The sequence below is a fragment of the Atractosteus spatula genome, chromosome 25 (assembly GCF_055471065.1).
Source record: "Atractosteus spatula isolate fAtrSpa1 chromosome 25, fAtrSpa1.hap1, whole genome shotgun sequence".
In the NCBI taxonomy this organism is placed as follows: Eukaryota; Metazoa; Chordata; class Actinopteri; order Semionotiformes; family Lepisosteidae; genus Atractosteus; species Atractosteus spatula.
This window is the reverse complement of record NC_142730.1, coordinates 2,286,895-2,303,778: the sequence shown is the minus strand read 5'-3', so window position 1 is coordinate 2,303,778 and position 16,884 is coordinate 2,286,895. Positions and strand designations below refer to the sequence as shown.

Below are 16,884 nucleotides of genomic sequence, written 5' to 3'. Positions count from 1 at the left end.
ACGGGACCCAGAGGGTCAGGGGGAGTTCACGCGGAGATCATGCCATCCTGCTCACGCGTGTGCTGGCGGACACGGCTGCCCAGGCCCAGCCTGTGGAGCACCCCGGCAGCACGGACGCCGACACCGGCAGGACCAGCGGGTGAGACCGCCTGCAATGTGGCCCCGGGGCCCCTTCACCGTCTCCTGACCCCCACCCCCCCACTGCAGAGGCTGTACCAAGCAGACCCCTCACAGGGATCGACCCCCAGATTCGGTACAGATGTAACCACACCCCTCCAACGCACCTGCCCAATTACTCTTTCAAGAGCCATCGACGCTGCTCTGACAAATCATCCAATAAACTGCTTAGAAAATCAAATAACTTCATCCTGAAAGTCTGAGATGGTTTCAGAACTGCAGTAAATGATTTAAACCACATGACATTTACAGTATCACTGCAAGGTAAGAACAGGGAAACTTCAATAATGCAGCTTCCCAGGTGTTCTCTGTTGTAAATTGTTCTTGGTCACACAGCAAAATTTTCCCACAAGTCACTAGAAACCTGCCGACGTTTAAAGCATGTGACAGCTGAGATTTGGAGAAGTTCTGTTTTTACACCACCCCTTAAAAACAGACCCGGATGAAATGAAAATAGCCACCAACCAGCTCAAAGACACTGGTACTGCAGATTGGGTAGGAACACGAGGTCTTGGCAAGGAGGGTGCAGTCCTGGGGCCTTCATTTAACTCGGGCCACAGTTTGGGAAAGTTGAAAAAAAGTAAGAACACCTTTTGCAAGGTGGCAAAGAGCCTTGTGTATGACTCTGCCTGTGTAAACAGCTACAGATGAAATCGCCAGTACTGTCGACCAGTTTATTGATATTTGCTTGGGCAGTCAGAGCCATGGATAAAAGGTCAAAGAAGGCTTTGCACTGGATCAGAAGAACAAATTGGCCATCCTGTGTGCAGAGAAGGTGAGCTGCAAACTCCAGCCTGTTGGGCTGTTAATTGATCTAAGGATTGGAAAAATGCTGTCGGATCAAACAACACTGCTGGATAGCTTGTTCTACACTCCTACCACCCTTTGTGTAAATAAGTGCCTCCTGTTGAAAGATTTCATTAATTTCTATAAAGTTACAGGCGTGCCCTCTAGTTCATTTTCCTCTGTTGATTCTGAAGAAATCTGCTGGGTTAACTATGTGAGTGACTTGTAGCAGTTTTGAATACTTGGGTCAAGTTCTCTCAGGTTCTTCTCTATTCTAGAGAAGAAACTCAGTTCCTCCAGCCTGTCAGTGTGGGACGCTCCCTTCATACTAAAGAGACTCAGTTCCCCCAGCCTGTCAGTGTGGGACGCTCCCTTCATACTAAAGAGACTCAGTTCCTTCAGCCTGTCAGGACCCTCCCTTCAGACTAAAGAGACTCAGTTCCTCCAGCCTGTTAGTGCAGGACCCTCCCTTCAGACTAAAGAGACTCAGTTCCTCCAGATACCGAAGTGGGATGCCACACTAACAGATACATGCCTGCAAACGCCCACGGCCCTGAGATCAGCGGTGCTGGCAAGAGAAAGCTAATCCACTCCAGTCTTAATGGGTGTAATTAGCTGCTTTAGGATCTGAATGGCTTCAATTAAACAGCCAGAGCCGGAGGAGGCCGGGCTGTACCACGCAGCTGGCTCTCCAGGGCAGACTGCTCCGGTCCCTGCATCCGCCCCGGATCACATGGGACATCACAAGGCAAGCCTGAGCTTCGCCATTCGAACCCGAGACTCTCAGCCCTGTGGCACAATCAGGGTAAAACCACAATGCAGAGGCGCTTCGAAGAACAAGGAGCTCTGAAAGGCCTTTCTCCCTGCTCTCTGCTCCCACAGTGCCTTTTTATCTGAGGCTCTGTCTCCCAGAGAGACGTACTGCACAGTCCCTGGCGCCTCACGTGAGCAGAGGGGGTGAGGAATTACTGTCAGTGTTGCTCCGGCACCGCTAATAAGCTAGAGTCCCATGCGACCATAACTCCCCAACTCACAAGCGGGACGCTCACGAGCCTCTCTCTCTCATCCCAGAGCCAGAGCAGGTGTGCACAAGCAGCATCCGCTCCGAGTGTCACCCCAGCGCTCCCTCCTCTCCTGTGTGGAACAAGTGTCCATCATGTTGGATGAGGGAAAGAGAACAGGCAGGTCTCGATTTCCTGACTATGTACACCTGCAGAGTGAGGCCAGACTGCCACAACAACACCTTATGCGACAGAGAGTCATAACCTCTTAACATAGGCACTGGAAGAAACACCCTTAAAATCCACTCATGTGTAACTGGGGAAATTTCCCCTTTAGTGGAATCTGTGTGACTGACTGCAGAGTCACAGAGGAGACCCTGCCTGACACCAGGAAGAGAAAAGGCCCCAGAATATGGTGATATCCCAGCCCCAAACAGCGACTGACCCGGGACAGGGGGAACCCACCCCTCTGCTGGTAGAGACCGTCCATGACATAACACACAGTACTTAACACTTCACAAACTCACAGACTAGAAGAGCAGGTACCATCAGGCCTGCGACCCCAGGAGGCAAGTCTTTACACAAGCAGCTGGGGGTGTGGGACAGATCCATCCATCTCGCTTGGCTCTGGAAAGTAATAAAACTGGGGATCGTGTCCAGCTGGATCTGCCAGAGCAGATTCCCTGGGATCCTCCACAGGGAGGCTGCAGTCCTTAAGCTACTGAACCTCCTCGCTGCAGCTCATTCACACCCAAGGGCAAGGTGACGGAGGGTTTTCACTTAACACCGGGTGCAACGCAGAAAAACACCAAGGGAGAAATTCAAGTTTCAGACCCTTGGTAAAACCTGCTTCCAAACGCAGGGGCAGAAATACTACAGATCCGGCGTGAGTCAAGAAAGAGCTGGAGGAGATCATGGGATCAATGGACTACTAAAACTAAACCAGCCATAAGGACCTAATGGCTCACATGTAATTTATGTTCTTAAAAAAACTTAGGCTGAAAAGTATGCAGTTGCACATCAGATACCCCAATAAGAGACACCATCACAATGACTGCGCTTTATGCTTACACATCTCTCACGCACAACCCTGGTTTTATGGCCTTGCCTTTGAAACACATTTAAAACCTGACTTTACAGCGATCAGCAGGGAAGCAGTCTGGCTGCTCGGCCCCCTAGTGGCCACACAGCGAACTGGCCCCACCACCGAGCTGCTCCAGCCCGGCCTATCGGCCGGTGGACAGGCCGGAAGAGCAGGTTCTAGTCATTTCCAGACCCGGCTGCCTGCCTTCCCCCCTCAACTTGCTGAAGCGCTGAGGCCGTGGCGCCCCCTTTGGGACATGACAAAGACCCCCATTACCCAGAAGACCCCCGTAAACGTAAAAAAAAAGCTGCAGAGGAGTGCCCCTTCGGGTTAATTCCAGGCTAAAGACGTTGCCTCCACAGAGCCCCTCCAACCAAGGTGGACCTGGACTTCCTGTACCCCCACCCCCTCCTGCCCAGGACCCCCTCAAACACCACCTAATGACTGAACTTGAACTTCTCCCACAATCCTCCGCACAGATTGACGTATCCCGGCCCTCAGCAGAAGGCAGAGCGAGTGCCGTCTGCGATACCGAACAGGCAGAAAGAAGGGGGCTCCCTCTCCTCCTGCCAGGGAGTCAGACCCTCCCCCTGGCGACTTCCTCTGGCAGAGAGTGAGGACGTTACTGCAGGTAAGCAGCCCGCAGGCCCTGACTGCCCGAGGCCCGATCGCAGGGTCAGGACACTCGCTCTCTCAGCGCCAGGCCGCACCCTGGGAAAGACTACCCCTGGAAGACATTTGGAACCTGACAGAAAACCGAAGGAGAAGGCAGAAAAAGAAAAAAACGCACAACAAGCTTTCTCCCCATCGCACCCAAACCCCAGCAGGTCTCCCCAGGCTCAGGTGTACACCATGTGTATAATGGCCTCTCACACGCTTACCACGCCATCGGTTCGCACCTTGATTTAACACAGTGTGGCCAGGCGCGCGCTCCAGCCAGCCAGCGTGGCCGGGGCGTCTTCCCCCAGGGCTGTCAGGAATGCGGTCGCCCATCCCCTTGGTGTCCTCTGCCGCTGGTACCCACTCTCAGTACAGAAAACAAGCATCATGCTTCCTCAGCATTTACAGCAATACTCAGGTCTGTGCTCCTGAAATCAGTGACCAAATTCACAAAAGCAAATAAAACAGCTTCTTTCAGGCCTGCTGAGCTCAAACTACACGTCATACCATGAATGACCCTAGATTTAGCAGCCTCAGACACTGTTTTTCCATAAAGTCTCCCAAAAAGGGGTCTCGAAAACCTTTCTTGACACCTCTTGACTTACTCCTTAAAGTTAAATTATCAAAAGATGGCTGCAACTCCCTTAAAGGGCTTCTTTGAACTTATCAGGGAGATAAAAAGAGAATCTCAACTTCAGAAGTTTTAGGAAATTAGGTCACAGCCAGTTCAAGGTTAGAACTCCATCAAGAGAGAAGCACAAGGGACAGTGTTGTCCGAGACAGCAACCTGGAAACCGTCCCCCCCACCAAAAGAATGAAACCAATAATTTCAACTGGACTTTATCTGAAGTCAGAAGAGAAGTAACGAACGCTGTATGGTTTAAACGTTTTCCCTGTGGCACCTCTTCAACAATTACAGCACAGCTCTCCTCACCTTGGCAATGACTAAAAACTTGAGCTAAATTCCCCACTTCGGGGATTTTTTTGGTCTCCTGTGAAAAAAAAAAGCAGAACTTCTATGTTGCTAATTCATCGTCTCCCTGCCTCCACAGGGAGCTGGAGCCAGGGTTTCAGATCGGGCTTGAATCACCCACACCCTGGAGCAGAACACACTGGATCGGAGACGGGGAGAGGTGGCGAAAAGAGCTCTGTCACTGCTGCTTGTTTGCAAACACCGTCCGTCTGACACCTACCATCACCTAAATTCAACCCTTCAGCCCTGAGCTCACCAGCACAAACCCCGAGACACCCCTGACTGGACTGGAGACACTGCTGTCCCTCTCCTCTCACACTCCCCCTGAATTCACACACTGACACACCCCTGACTGCACTGGAGACACTGCTGTCCCTCTCCTCTCACACTCCCCCTGAATTCACACACTGACACACACCTGACTGGACTGGCAGTGTACTTCCCACCAATGCCCAATAGATTTTGCTGAAGTCTTGATGAAGACACAAAGGAGGAATCCCTTTAAGCATTCAGCAACCCAGTACTCCAGACCATCTCTCTGGGTGCTACATTTTCAGCGGCTCCGTTGCCAGTGCTGTACAGGACCAAGGAGAGCAGCCGCTCTGATGAAGCCTGTAAGCAAAACCTGTACACAGCAAATCACACAGAGAGAGAGAGACAGCACAGAGTCCCACTATCAGAGCCCAGAGAGAGAGAGCAAGCACAGAGTCCCACTGTCAGAGCACAGCAGTCACACAGCAAGAGAGAAAGACAGCACCACAGCAGCATTAGTCACTTAGTCAGACTTAGCAGTTTGTCCTGACCTGCACAATACCTCAAAATTATGGATGACAAACTGAGTGGTTTGGGAAAACTGTTTTTACACCAACGACCTCTCTGCACCAGAGCCTGTGTAGCACTTATTTCTGTCCCCCGCCTCAGGGGGAGTGGAAGTAAAAATCTCAGTCATGAGTGAGCACTACCCCCTCCCACATCCCCGCAGGCCAAGGGCTCCCCAAAACGGTCAACAGTGCTTCTCTAAAACACGTCCCTGGAGGGCTCACCTGCAGCCCGACCTGGCAAGGCTGGCCTTGCTGCAGGCTGAGCTCTGTGATCCAGGGTGCGCGGGTTCGAGCCCGGGCCAGCTGCAAGCAGGATTCCCCACGCAGCTGTGCAGCACCCACGGAGAGTTACACGCTATGAAGCACAAACCAAAAGGCACAGGGAGGAACGATGTGGAACTGCCAGATGTGGATGTGGGAAAACCCCAGACTGGAGGCACTACTGTACACAGAGTGTGGTGGAAGCATGGAACAAGCTGCCCAGGCATGTTGCCGAAGCCGATACCCTAGTTTCTTTCCTGAAACGACTGGATGACATCCTAGGATCCATTAACAATCTGACGGGCCAGGTGGGCTGATCTTTTGTCCTCATGTGCCAGGACAGCAGATCCCTCAGGACGCCACACTAACAGTGCGCCCCTGGAAATCCATCTGCACCAAAAACCAGCAGGCAGCGGACCCGTGTCAGAGCCCCCTCCCCCCACAAAACAATGCAACTGTCAAGCTTCTACAACAGGTGTTATGAAAAATTAGCCGTCTGTATGACCTTGGGCACAGGGCACAGCAGGACACTCAGGGCCCTGCTACCAGAACCAGGTGTCTACGGGCCTGCTCCGTTTTGTGCTAAGTGTTTTGTCCCGGGTATACCCTTGCAGGAAGAAGGTCAGTCTAAGAGAGCAGGGCTCTTCACCCTTGCAGTGGTCACACATCTCCTCAGTTCCTGCACAGAGATCCCCCCAGGCCAACACTGGGACAGGAATACCATCCGAATCCCAACCCCTGCTGAGGATCGGGACGTCCCACACGGAGAACACCACTCAGGGACACTCCAAGCAAACCAAGCGCGTCTTCTTTTAACAAGGCCAAAGTGAAGTCAAACATAAGGACGACAATGTACCTGAGGGTCGGGTTCAAATCCGCTCAGGACTGGGCTGAACTGGACCAATTCTGCTTCTTGGACCTCCAGGCCCAGGACCTACAACAGCCACTAAAGTCCCGCTGACAACGACAGCCCTCTCTCTCACACACACACACACACACACACACACACACAGTCCAAAGCCACACGTCTACCTCTCGACTGAAGATGCCCTCCAGCTCGACTGGCTCTCACACAGCCAGCCGGCTCTCGCCTGGCCAGAAAAGGTCCTGGGCCAAGCGGCTCTATAGAGCACGACTCCCCTGCGGAGGACAGACAGACAAACCCGACTCCGAACAGCAGCCGACTCTGCTCACTCCCAGCGTGGAGAGACTCACAACACACGTGCTGCACAGAGGCGCAACAAGAGCTAAGACTGGAGGCCTGGATCATGGGGCGCAGCAGCTCAGCAGTTAGCACTTCCGGGGCCCTGGGCTCCATTCCGGATGTGTATGACCCCTGTACCCCTTCTTCTCAAATGCAAAAAAAAATCTCTGCCTTTCCAAGACTGACACCTCGCACTTCACTCATTCATGTAAACACAGCCCTGTGAGGGACAACCTTAGGGTGACCTCAGTGCTCTTATCAGACAACAGCAGTCTGGTTTTAGGGGGTGGCGCACTGGTTAGCAGCTCTAGAGCCCGGGGTACAGTTCTGGAGCCTGCGGTGCTGTGCGTGTGGAGTCTGCATGTTCGCCGTGTCCATGTGGGGTTCCAAGTCCAAAGACGTGCTGGGAGGTCCACTGGTTTCTGTGAGAGTGTGTGATTCCCTGCCTTGCTCCCCCGCCACCCTGACCCGGATACAAGTCTCGGGAAAGTCTCAGGGCGGCCGTGCTGGGAGGAAAATCGGATCTACCTTGAATTCGGGATTCAATTCCCAGCACCCTGCACCGCCCAGCGCCTGGGACAGGAGTTTGACAGAGACACACTTCTACAGCACAGCAGCGCGGGGCCAGACCTCCGGGCTGGAGGGCAGCTTCCCCAGACAGCACGGACAGGGGCTTCTCCTTGGAAGAGGAAAGCCTCACAAGGAAGCAGCCGAGTGAAAATGGAAAAAAGTCTGCATTTCCAGCGGATTGCGGGCGTAAGAGACTCTCCCTGAAGCCCGGGCACCGCTGAACCACGACTTAGGCCACGGAGAACACTCCCCACACGTATTCGTTACAGAGGGAGGACAAAAAACACGATTTCCCCACGAATGCGTGGCGTTGCTACAGCACTGCTCCCCAGCCCCTGTGGAAACGCGGTCCGCCGGCTGCAGAGCGGACTAGCGGCCGGTACTCGCTCCCAGCCCGGGCTGCGGCCACCGCAGGGGCTGCACGCCGAGAATGAGAATGACGCGGCTGAGCAGCAGCAGGCAGTGCGACAGCGGGGTCTCACCCGGGCTGGCTCGACTGCACCAGTACCGGCGCGCATCGTCCTCCACGGACCCGCCGGCCGGAGACCGGAGGGGTTCGGGGGCGAGGCTGAGGGGGGCACTGGGGTGGGAATCTGATCAGGTCAGTGTAAGGAGGGAGAACAAAACGAGAAAATGTGTTCCTTCGCCGCCCGGGATCCCCTCTCCCGGCCTCTGTGCTCTGTCACACACCGGTCTCCCCTCTCTCTGACCGGGAGCCCAGGCCGGCTGTCCGGGTCCCCGGCGCCGGGCTTCCCCCCCCCAGAACCATGCAGCCGGCCGGCCAACCCCTCTCTCTCCCCTGCCCAAAACCTTCCTTTCTCTGCCACTGTCTCTGCCTGCCCGCCGGCCCGCGGCCCGCGGCCCCCGGCCCAGACCCGGCTGGCGCTGCGGACCGGCCGCGGCGTCTCTCGTGTTGCTTAGCAGAGCCCGCGCCCCCCTCGGGGGGGGGCAGGAGGGGGGTGTTCGAGGGCGGGAGCGCCGCTCACTTCTGCCCCGCGTACCAGAGGCACGATTTCGGGAAAAAAATCCGCCCCCCTTTCTCCCGGCCCAAAAAACCCAACACCACCACCACGGCAACGACCGGGCTGCACGTCCCCGGTATCGCGTCCAGAGGCGCTGAGAAAGGAGGCTGGTCTTACCTCAGGCAGCGGTTCGGTTCGGCCTTCCCGGAGCAGCAACCATCGCCGGTCCCTCCTCGCCGCCACCAGCACCGGGCGGGTTCTGATGCCGGCAAAAAAAAAAATATCCTCCTCACCCCCCCCGCCCCCCCTCGACACACACACACACACCAACCGCCACCCCCTGCAACCTAACCGCCACCCACCGACAGGCCTCCCTCCCCCCTCCCCAAAAACACCACCACTTCCAGGGGAGTTGTGTGAGTTTTTAGTGAAATAAACGGCTTCTGCGGTCCTCTCTCTCTCTCTCTCCCCGCTACTGTAACTATACCCACCTCCCCCCCCTCACACTCACAGGCGCGCACACACACACACGCCAGAAAAACGGGGTTCGGTGACGTTGAGCGCGCACCCCACCCCCCCCCCCCGAAACAAAACAACCAGTCCAGGGGGGGCGGGCGAGAGTGCAGAGGTGTGGGGCAGCACGCGACTCGTGCGGGCGAGAGAAGTGGGGGGGGTTGAGCGCGAAAGCCTCACGCGGCGCACAGGTAGCTCGGAGGGGAGGCGCACCGCCGAGAGCGAGCGTGAGCGCGCACGCAGGCGGGGCACGCAAACGCGTACGCGCGGATTCTCCCTCTTTTATTTTCTTCCTTCTCTCCCTCACTCCCGGGGCTCTTTCTTCCCTCCGCCACCGCTTGCTCCCCCCTTTTCCTGTCTTCCTAAACGCCTCCTCCCCCGGTGATCCGGTGATCAAGCGGGGCACGGCGTAGAGGGGGGCGATATCGATGATCGGAAGTAAAAAAAAAAAGGCAGGAAAAAAGGAGGCTGTCGCACTGCTATCGCGAGGTACGCTCTCCGGAACTGGCGACCCCCCCTTTTCCCATTCTCAATTCTAATCCCACAGTCTTCCCCCCCCCTCCCCTCTCCCGCTCTTCCAGACGCTCCCGACCGCTCTAGCGGGCTGGTGGCTCTGGCGCGCGCTCCAGCCGTTAGATTTTAAAAAAAGGAGGCGGAGTAAGCGCGCGCCCCCCCTCCCCTCCCCTCCCCTCCCCTCCGTCCGCTTCCCCAAAACAAAATGGCCGCCGAAACACGCTGGGGCGGCGGGGCGGGGCTGCGCTGCTGTCACCTCCAGCCTCTCATCTCTCTGCGGCTCCGTCTCCGTCAATAAAATAAAGAGACGCAACTCTAGGGGCGGCCGAAGTCCTAAACAAAAGTAAACCAGTAATACGTGAGGCTGCTGTACTTCAAACGGAACATTTCTATAACAATGAGTGAGCTACCGCAGGGCGGCGCAGTCCAGGGGTCCGGTCCGGGGTGCGATTCCGACCCGGAGGTCGGGTGGGTTCTCCCCGGAGTACCGCTATCAGCCCCACAGAAAATCACAGAAAGGAAAACTTTACAGTGTTATACAGACCTAAAACAGTGCGTATGCATGCATCAAGATAAGAGTACATAACCGATGGCATCGCAGGCGCTCGGGTGCTTTAGCTCACATGTCATTTGAAATCGTTTCCAAACATGAAAACGTGAGACGTGCCGTTTTCTTTACATGATTATCCACACCAAAGGGTTTTGAGACGCAGCCCCATGCCCTCTGTCCTCTGTTTTCCTCAGAGTTTCTGTTTCTGCTCCCTATTTAAAGCCGTGTTATCGAACCCGGTGGCTTGGCGTCGCAAAAATGATCCCTCCCTTTCGACAGAAAAAAAAATCAAATATATATTTTTTGTAAAATATATTAGTTTTTATAACCCACCATCGCGACGCTTAGCTGCAAACGTTTCTCTCGGAGAAACGTTTAAAAAAACGGTGGTCATATTTAAGCTAGGATGTATGGTTTTTGTCTTGTTTTGCGACAGCATGTACTTTTTCCAAAACGAGACGTTTTAAGTTAGACGACTGAATGTGTGCTAAAATGCTAAATTAAAAGATACGAATGGACACCAGAACATTTTGTATTTGTATTTATTTGAACTCCAATATGGTATTCTTACAATCAGTGACGTTTTTGAATTGTCATATTTATTTGGGGTGTCCTAATTGGAGACACATGGCAGTTGTTTGAAAATGCGTGAAACAAGATGAAACTACTAACTTTGAAAACTAACTGAAACTAGTCTTTTATGCTGATATTTTAAAGAAACAAATTCTTTCTTCTTCGGTCTATTTTGATTATTTACTGTGATCATATAAAATAATTACCCGTCTACACGTCTTCCCTGATATTTTGACAGTGTCTGAGGCCATTCCGTAAATCTGTTCAATAAAATCATGTATCACAATGCGAGGCCTTTTCTGTATTTGAATTCAAAAAATACAAGTGGTTAAATGGTTTAACCCCAGTGATTTCAAGATTTGTTTTCATTGGGTAGCATGCGACACCCCGGTCCCTCAGACCTGCGTTGCTTAAATAAAAGCGGGGGAAATTCTAAGTTTGACTCGTCTTCGTGTAAAACATAACAGCGAGGTGAGACGCGGCGGGTCTGTTCACTCGCAGAAGCCGGAGTTTGTCCGTTGCGGTTCAACCCCGAACCGAGAAGTTCGTTGGCGGTTTGAATTTCCCGCCCCGGGTGGGGGGGGGGGGGGGGCGCGCGTGCGCCTCCCCCTTGCTCGTTCCCCCGGCGCAAAGATGGCGGCGGCGGCGGCGGACGGGGCGAAACGTTAACGATTAGCCTAAGATTAAGAATGTGCGGGGTTTAACTGCGTCACGCCGGCTTGAAACGGCGGTTCAGTCCCCCCCCAGGCTTGGGTAGAAAGTTGTGGTTGCCCGTTTCGAAGCAACCCCCCCCCTTACTGAAACGACCCCTTTTCCCCGTGAACTCCGAAGCGCGATCGTCGTCATAAAATGGCGCAGTAAAGTTTGAAAGAGTCCGCTGCTCTTAGCAAAGGCTTTTTCTTCTTCTTTTTTTTTTCTTGCCCACCGAGTCCCCCTTAAAGCCTGCGCTTGTGCTTGCCGGTATCGTCAAGAGATCGCATATGAAACTAGGTCGCTAGATTTAAAAATCCAGGACCTTAAAGGATTCCTCCTCTTAAGGGGGGGGGGGACGACGACGATGGTGACACTGTACGCGCTCTCCTCTCTTGACTACCAACTGCAATGTAGTCGTCGAGCTCCAGGGCGTGAAATGCTACTCGCTTGTTTGAAAACGCCGCTGAGGTGAATTAAAACCAAATAACGCGCTTTTAAAACCCCAAAACGCGCTTTTCCCCCCCTCCTGCCAACCAGAGTCATTTTACTTGTCGTGTGCGACTGATCTGGTACACCTCTCTTCCTCCTGTCGTGCGTGCCTGTCAGGCAATCCTCGTCATCCTCCCGTCTCTGCAATGTCTGTATACAGTGTTTTGACCGACGCAATTGCCCAGAGCGGCTTGAATTTGCGTGCATTTCCCACGACTGCGCGCTTCAGCCTCAAGCTGAGCCAAGTACTTTGCGCACCACCTCAGTAGTGGAGTCTGAATCAGGATTTAAAACCAAAACCGGCCACCTGCGACTGAAGAGGCCCCGTCTCGGCTGAGAACATCCATCATCTTCTACCCCACGATTGCAAAATGCAAAGTTATTCGTATTAATGATTTAAAGTGTGATGCTCCGGGTATGCATATTTCACCCTGCACATAGCTCTGTGCCGTTAAAACTGACGTTTATCGCTTAAAAAAAAAGTGGGCGAAAACTTTCTACAGCAACAAAAAAAAAAAAAATAATTGGGCACGTAAAGCGTGGGAAAAGATGAAAGAAAAAAATGACAATTCACCGTGAGTAAAAAATAAAATGTACTTTATTCACATTTTCTGGTTATTAAAAATGTACAAAAATCCCAAACCGCTGAATAACAAAGGGTTAACAGTCGAATCAGACTTTCTGACATGATTTACATACGTAATTCGGAAATCATACCAAACACATAAAAAAAAGGAAACAGCGATGTTGGAGAGCCACGTGTTACACGTGCGAATTGCGTGGAATTCTTCACTTGTGATTTCGAAGGCGCTGTGGTCATTGGGAGCTGCTGTCACCTGTCGCAGTATAAAAAGCAAGACAGCGAACGCAAATCTTATGCTTCCTGACTCAGAAGCAGTCTAGGTCTTTTTCCCCCCCTTCTCTCGCAACAAAAACATAACTCTTAACATCGAAAGGAAAATACTAGCTTGAACAATTGCTTGCGATGCGCTCGTTTCTCTTCGTGCTGTACCTGTGCGCAGGGGCCGGGCTCCCCGCACTGATCTCCGCCGGGCCGGCTGGCTGGGACTCCGGGGAATTAGCGCTCCAGGCCGACTTCCCGGCTCCCGAAGACGCAGCCCAGTCGGAGGACTTGAGCCTCGCAGATGCGCCCTCCGAAGACCTGTCTGCGAGCGAGAACGACTCGCAGTCCTCGGCTCCCGACTACCGCCGCCTCCCCGTGTCCAGAGACGCGCACACGCCCTACTTCGCCAAGGAGAAGATGAAGCCCGAAGCCGGCAGCCGGCCCTTACCCGCCGACATCAAGAGCGTCCTGTTCCCTCCCCAGCGAGGGCGGCAGCCGGCTCGCCCGCCCATCGGGGGCACCCGAGGAGTGGCCGTGTGGTGCGACTCCAGCAGGATGTACGTGAGGGTCAGTCGGCTCCTGTTCGGCTTCAGCTGTCGGCCATCGGAGGTGACCTTGGGCAACTGCAGCGTCAGCCGAACCACACGCAGCTCCTTCTACTTCATCTACGGGCTTCACGAGTGCGGCACCGAGCGATCGGTAAGCGGGGCTTCGTCTACAGGCAGTGTAGGGCTAGTGTGGGGGCTGCCTTTCCTGGGAATATCCCTTCCTCGGTGACCCTGCAGGTTGTCCAGGGCCGCCTGGTGTACTCCAACACTCTGGGCTACGCCCCGCCCTCCTCCAGTGCGCCTGTGCATCGCTTCATTCCCTTCTCTGTGCCGGTCAAGTGCTCCTACAACAGGTAGGCAGGGCTCTGCTGCAGCTGAGGAGCCGCTGGGGACGTGTCCAGAAGCCCCTCATGCCCTCTGTCCTGCAGGTTCCACTACTCCTACAAGGTGGGCTACGTCCCCACCTGGGCCAGGAGAAGGACCTTCTTCAAGGACCTGAAGAACAAGCACAGCTTTGTCCTGCTCACCACCAACTGTAAGCTCCTTCAGCGAGTGGCTCCTCCTGCCTGCAGGGGGCGCTGTGTGCAGGTGTAATGCTGCCTCTTTCCAGCCCGCTGGGTCCGGCTCTCTCCCAAGGACGAGTACTTCCTGGGTCAGCCCATGTACTTCCAGGCCACTGCCTACTTTGCCACAGCGGAGCAGAGGTTGTACGTCCACTCGTGTTACGTGACGGAGAAACCAGAGCAGCACTCCCAGCCCCGTTTCCCTGTGATTGACAACTTGGGGTACGGCCCCTTCTGGGAGGGGAGGTGGGCAGGAGCCCTGAGAGCCTGCAGGGGTTCATCCTTGTCCTTGTCCCCAGGTGCATGGTGGACAGCAAGGCAGACGGCTGCCTGTCCAGGTTTGTCCCCTCCAAGCAGAAGGATGTGCTCCGCTTCACGATTGATGCCTTCCTCTTCCAGAAGAAGCTGTCCAGGAAGGTGCTGCTCAGCCTTCCTGCTCTACTGATCCACGGTCTGCTTTTCCTTCCATGATCTAGATGTGAACCAGACTGTGGCGGCTGTAGTGCCTAGAGCTGCCAGCTTGACTTCACTGCTGGCAGAAGGTCCTTCTCTGTGGCTGTGTTGGCCTTGATCCCTGAATGCTGTGACCTTCCCTCTTGCACCATGAAGTGACTGAGCTGTACATGCACTGTGTCATGGCTGTGGCTCCTGCTAAAGCAACCCCAGGGACCAAGTCCTGCACCTACAACAGGGAGGTAAGAGGTACTTCTGCAAGGAGCCTGCTGAGGGTGCTCTGGGACATGCCAGGTGGAGGCCTCACCTGTCCTCCTCTCCTCCAGGTGGGAGGAGCTGTATGGTGACCATGAGGTCTGTGCCTGCTGTGAGTCCAGGTGTGCTGGCAGCCGGAATGAAGGTGGGTCTGGTTCTCTGTCCCTTGTGGATACATCTCTGCCCAAGAGACAACTGTGAGGAATGATCCCATCCTGGGCAAAGGGGCTGTTTAGATGAGTAGCATCCCTGTGGGTCTCCAGCTGTAGCAGGTCCCTCACTGCTGGGTGCTGCTTGTCCACAGGTACCAGGAGCCGGGTGACCAGCAGTCGGGTGGCTGTGGCACCAGTAGAGGGTCCTCTGGGTGTGGAAGGTGACTGGACTGAGGATGAGGAGGGAGACCCTCAGGGCTCCAGTGAAGGTGCTGACGGGGCTCCAGGATACAGTGATACTGCAGGACAAGATGCTGGGAGCACCAGTGGGGATGTGGAGGGAGCAGAGGAGTTTGGAGGTTATGGCGGGCGGAGAGGTAGGGTCTGGCAGGAGGAGCTCCTGTAGGGGTGGTGTCCTGCAGTGTGGCTGGATTGTTCTCCTTCTTCCTCCCCAGGTGCCTGAATGAAGGCTCCAGCCTGGCCCTTGTGACTCTCCTGCCTCCACTCCCCTTGTAATGGCAACAGATCAATAAAAAATATGAAGAATCTTTCAGTTGTTGCCCTTCATTTTTTTTTTTCCATGTGATCTAAGTGCTTAAGTTGCTCATGCAAGAAGGTTGTCTGGGCAGTTTGATTACAGCACAGGGATTGAGAATCCTCGAAAGTAGGCAGTGTCTGTTTGTAGCTGCCCCAAGCACTGTTGGTAGTGCAGGCACTTCTGGGGCTGGTTTAAAGGCTAGTTGGACCATGGTGTATCTTCCTGTTAACATGCATGTACTTACTGAAGTGAAAAGAACCTGGCTTATTAACCCTCTGCCACTTCTCTTGGTTTGTGGCTGGAGCTCTGCTGAGCTTACATCCTTGCAGTGATGGGTCAGGAGGAATGTGAACAGTTGTAGTTAAATCCATTTGAGCTGTTAATTTGTAGTTCATTCTTTTTTTTTGTCAATCAAGACATTTAATGTAATCCCTCTGTGTGGACTGTAGTATAACTCTTGTTGCTGTAGGGGTTTTTAATCTTGGCCAGGAATCTCTGGCTTGTGTTGCCTTTGGACCTGAAAGGTGTTCAATATGCTGCTTTTCAGCCTTATCTGGTCTCCTTTCCCAGTTGCCCACCTTGCTCAAGATTAGAGCTGCTTGTTGGTTTTTTTTTTAAACAACCAGCTTCATGCTCCTCCTGATTACCCCGTAAAACCATGGTAATCTGGATGAGTGTGGCCAATGTCGGAACAATCATGGCCTGTCAGTTAAACCTTTTACTCTCTTGGTTAAAGGATAGTTGTGCTTCTGCATTTGGTAATGTGACTTGGAAGACATTCCTGTGAGCCCCAGGATCTTTTTCCTTGGTCTGTTTCTATATTGATTCTGTGCAAACCCACTCCTGGTTTTTCTAGTCTCATACCTTCTTCCTTCATCGCCCCTGCTGCTAGTTTCTTGGCCCTGGGACTTTGTGGTGTCCTACTGCCACAATCAGCAGGTGTCCTACAGCTTGTAACTCTGCTTTCTTCAGGCCCTATCATCAGCCTCCAGGTTGTCCCCGAGCTTCTTTCTCTCGGTGCCTGTTGCCTTCTCAGCCCTGGGTCTGTCTGGTGTCCTGCCTCGGGATCAGTCAGCAGGCGTCCTACTGCTCTTAAGTTTCCAGGTGCTACTCTCCCTGGTGTCCAGTTTGGCACTGGGTTTCTTCTTTCAGCCCCTGCTCTTGATCCGGTCTGCTGGCTGGGTGAAATTCACCTCAGCCAGCAGGTGTCCTGTGATCTGCTGTAGTGTCAAAAGTTGACTTGCTGGCTTCTAACCAGCGCCACCTCACTTACAGGTGGGGCACCAAGAGCAGCTCCACTATCAATCTGTTCAGTTCCTGCCTTAGGCCTGCTCCATCACATTCTGTTCTGCTCTCCTATGTGCACTCTCTAGTATTTCCAGTTTAACTTCTTATATACATCTACTGTACAGCAAAGGTGTTTCTTCAGGAGTGCAAAATGATAAATTGTTGAAAATGTGGTAAAAATGTAAAGGGCAAAAACTCTTATAGTGCCTTGTAATTCAGAGCATTTTCAAGGCTATGTAAACATAATTTACATGTATAACTTCTATATAAAAACAGTCAGTACAGTAAGATGTATATACAATAAGACCATGTATAAGTGATTTTAAAATTTTATTTAAAGCCTCATGAGATGAGTGATGGTTTTGGCCACAGAATATTAACTTCTATGTGCAATTGCAGTAACTGAACAGAGGG

At 53.4% G+C, this 16,884-nt stretch overlaps 2 protein-coding genes across 2 annotated transcripts in view; one reads left to right on the top strand and one right to left on the bottom strand.

Moving 5' to 3' along the window:
• dyrk1b (dual specificity tyrosine phosphorylation regulated kinase 1B) overlaps positions 1–8,775 on the bottom strand; it is a 45,290-nt gene extending 36,515 nt beyond the window's left edge. Inside the window, exon 1 of the mRNA XM_088905383.1 lies at positions 8,677–8,775. The gene's annotated coding sequence lies outside the window, so the exon portion shown is untranslated. The remainder of the gene's footprint in view (positions 1–8,676) is intronic.
• Positions 8,776–11,233: 2,458 nt separating this feature from the next.
• On the top strand, positions 11,234–15,162 carry LOC148815034 (zona pellucida sperm-binding protein 3-like). The gene is made up of 9 exons (XM_088905390.1): positions 11,234–13,373; positions 13,460–13,575; positions 13,651–13,757; positions 13,833–14,007; positions 14,085–14,202; positions 14,388–14,480; positions 14,539–14,638; positions 14,798–14,914; positions 14,957–15,162. Exons 1-9 carry the CDS (start codon positions 12,816–12,818, stop codon positions 15,049–15,051), a joined length of 1,479 nt encoding a protein of 492 aa, XP_088761516.1. The 5' UTR covers positions 11,234–12,815; the 3' UTR covers positions 15,052–15,162.
• Positions 15,163–16,884: the final 1,722 nt, after the last annotated feature.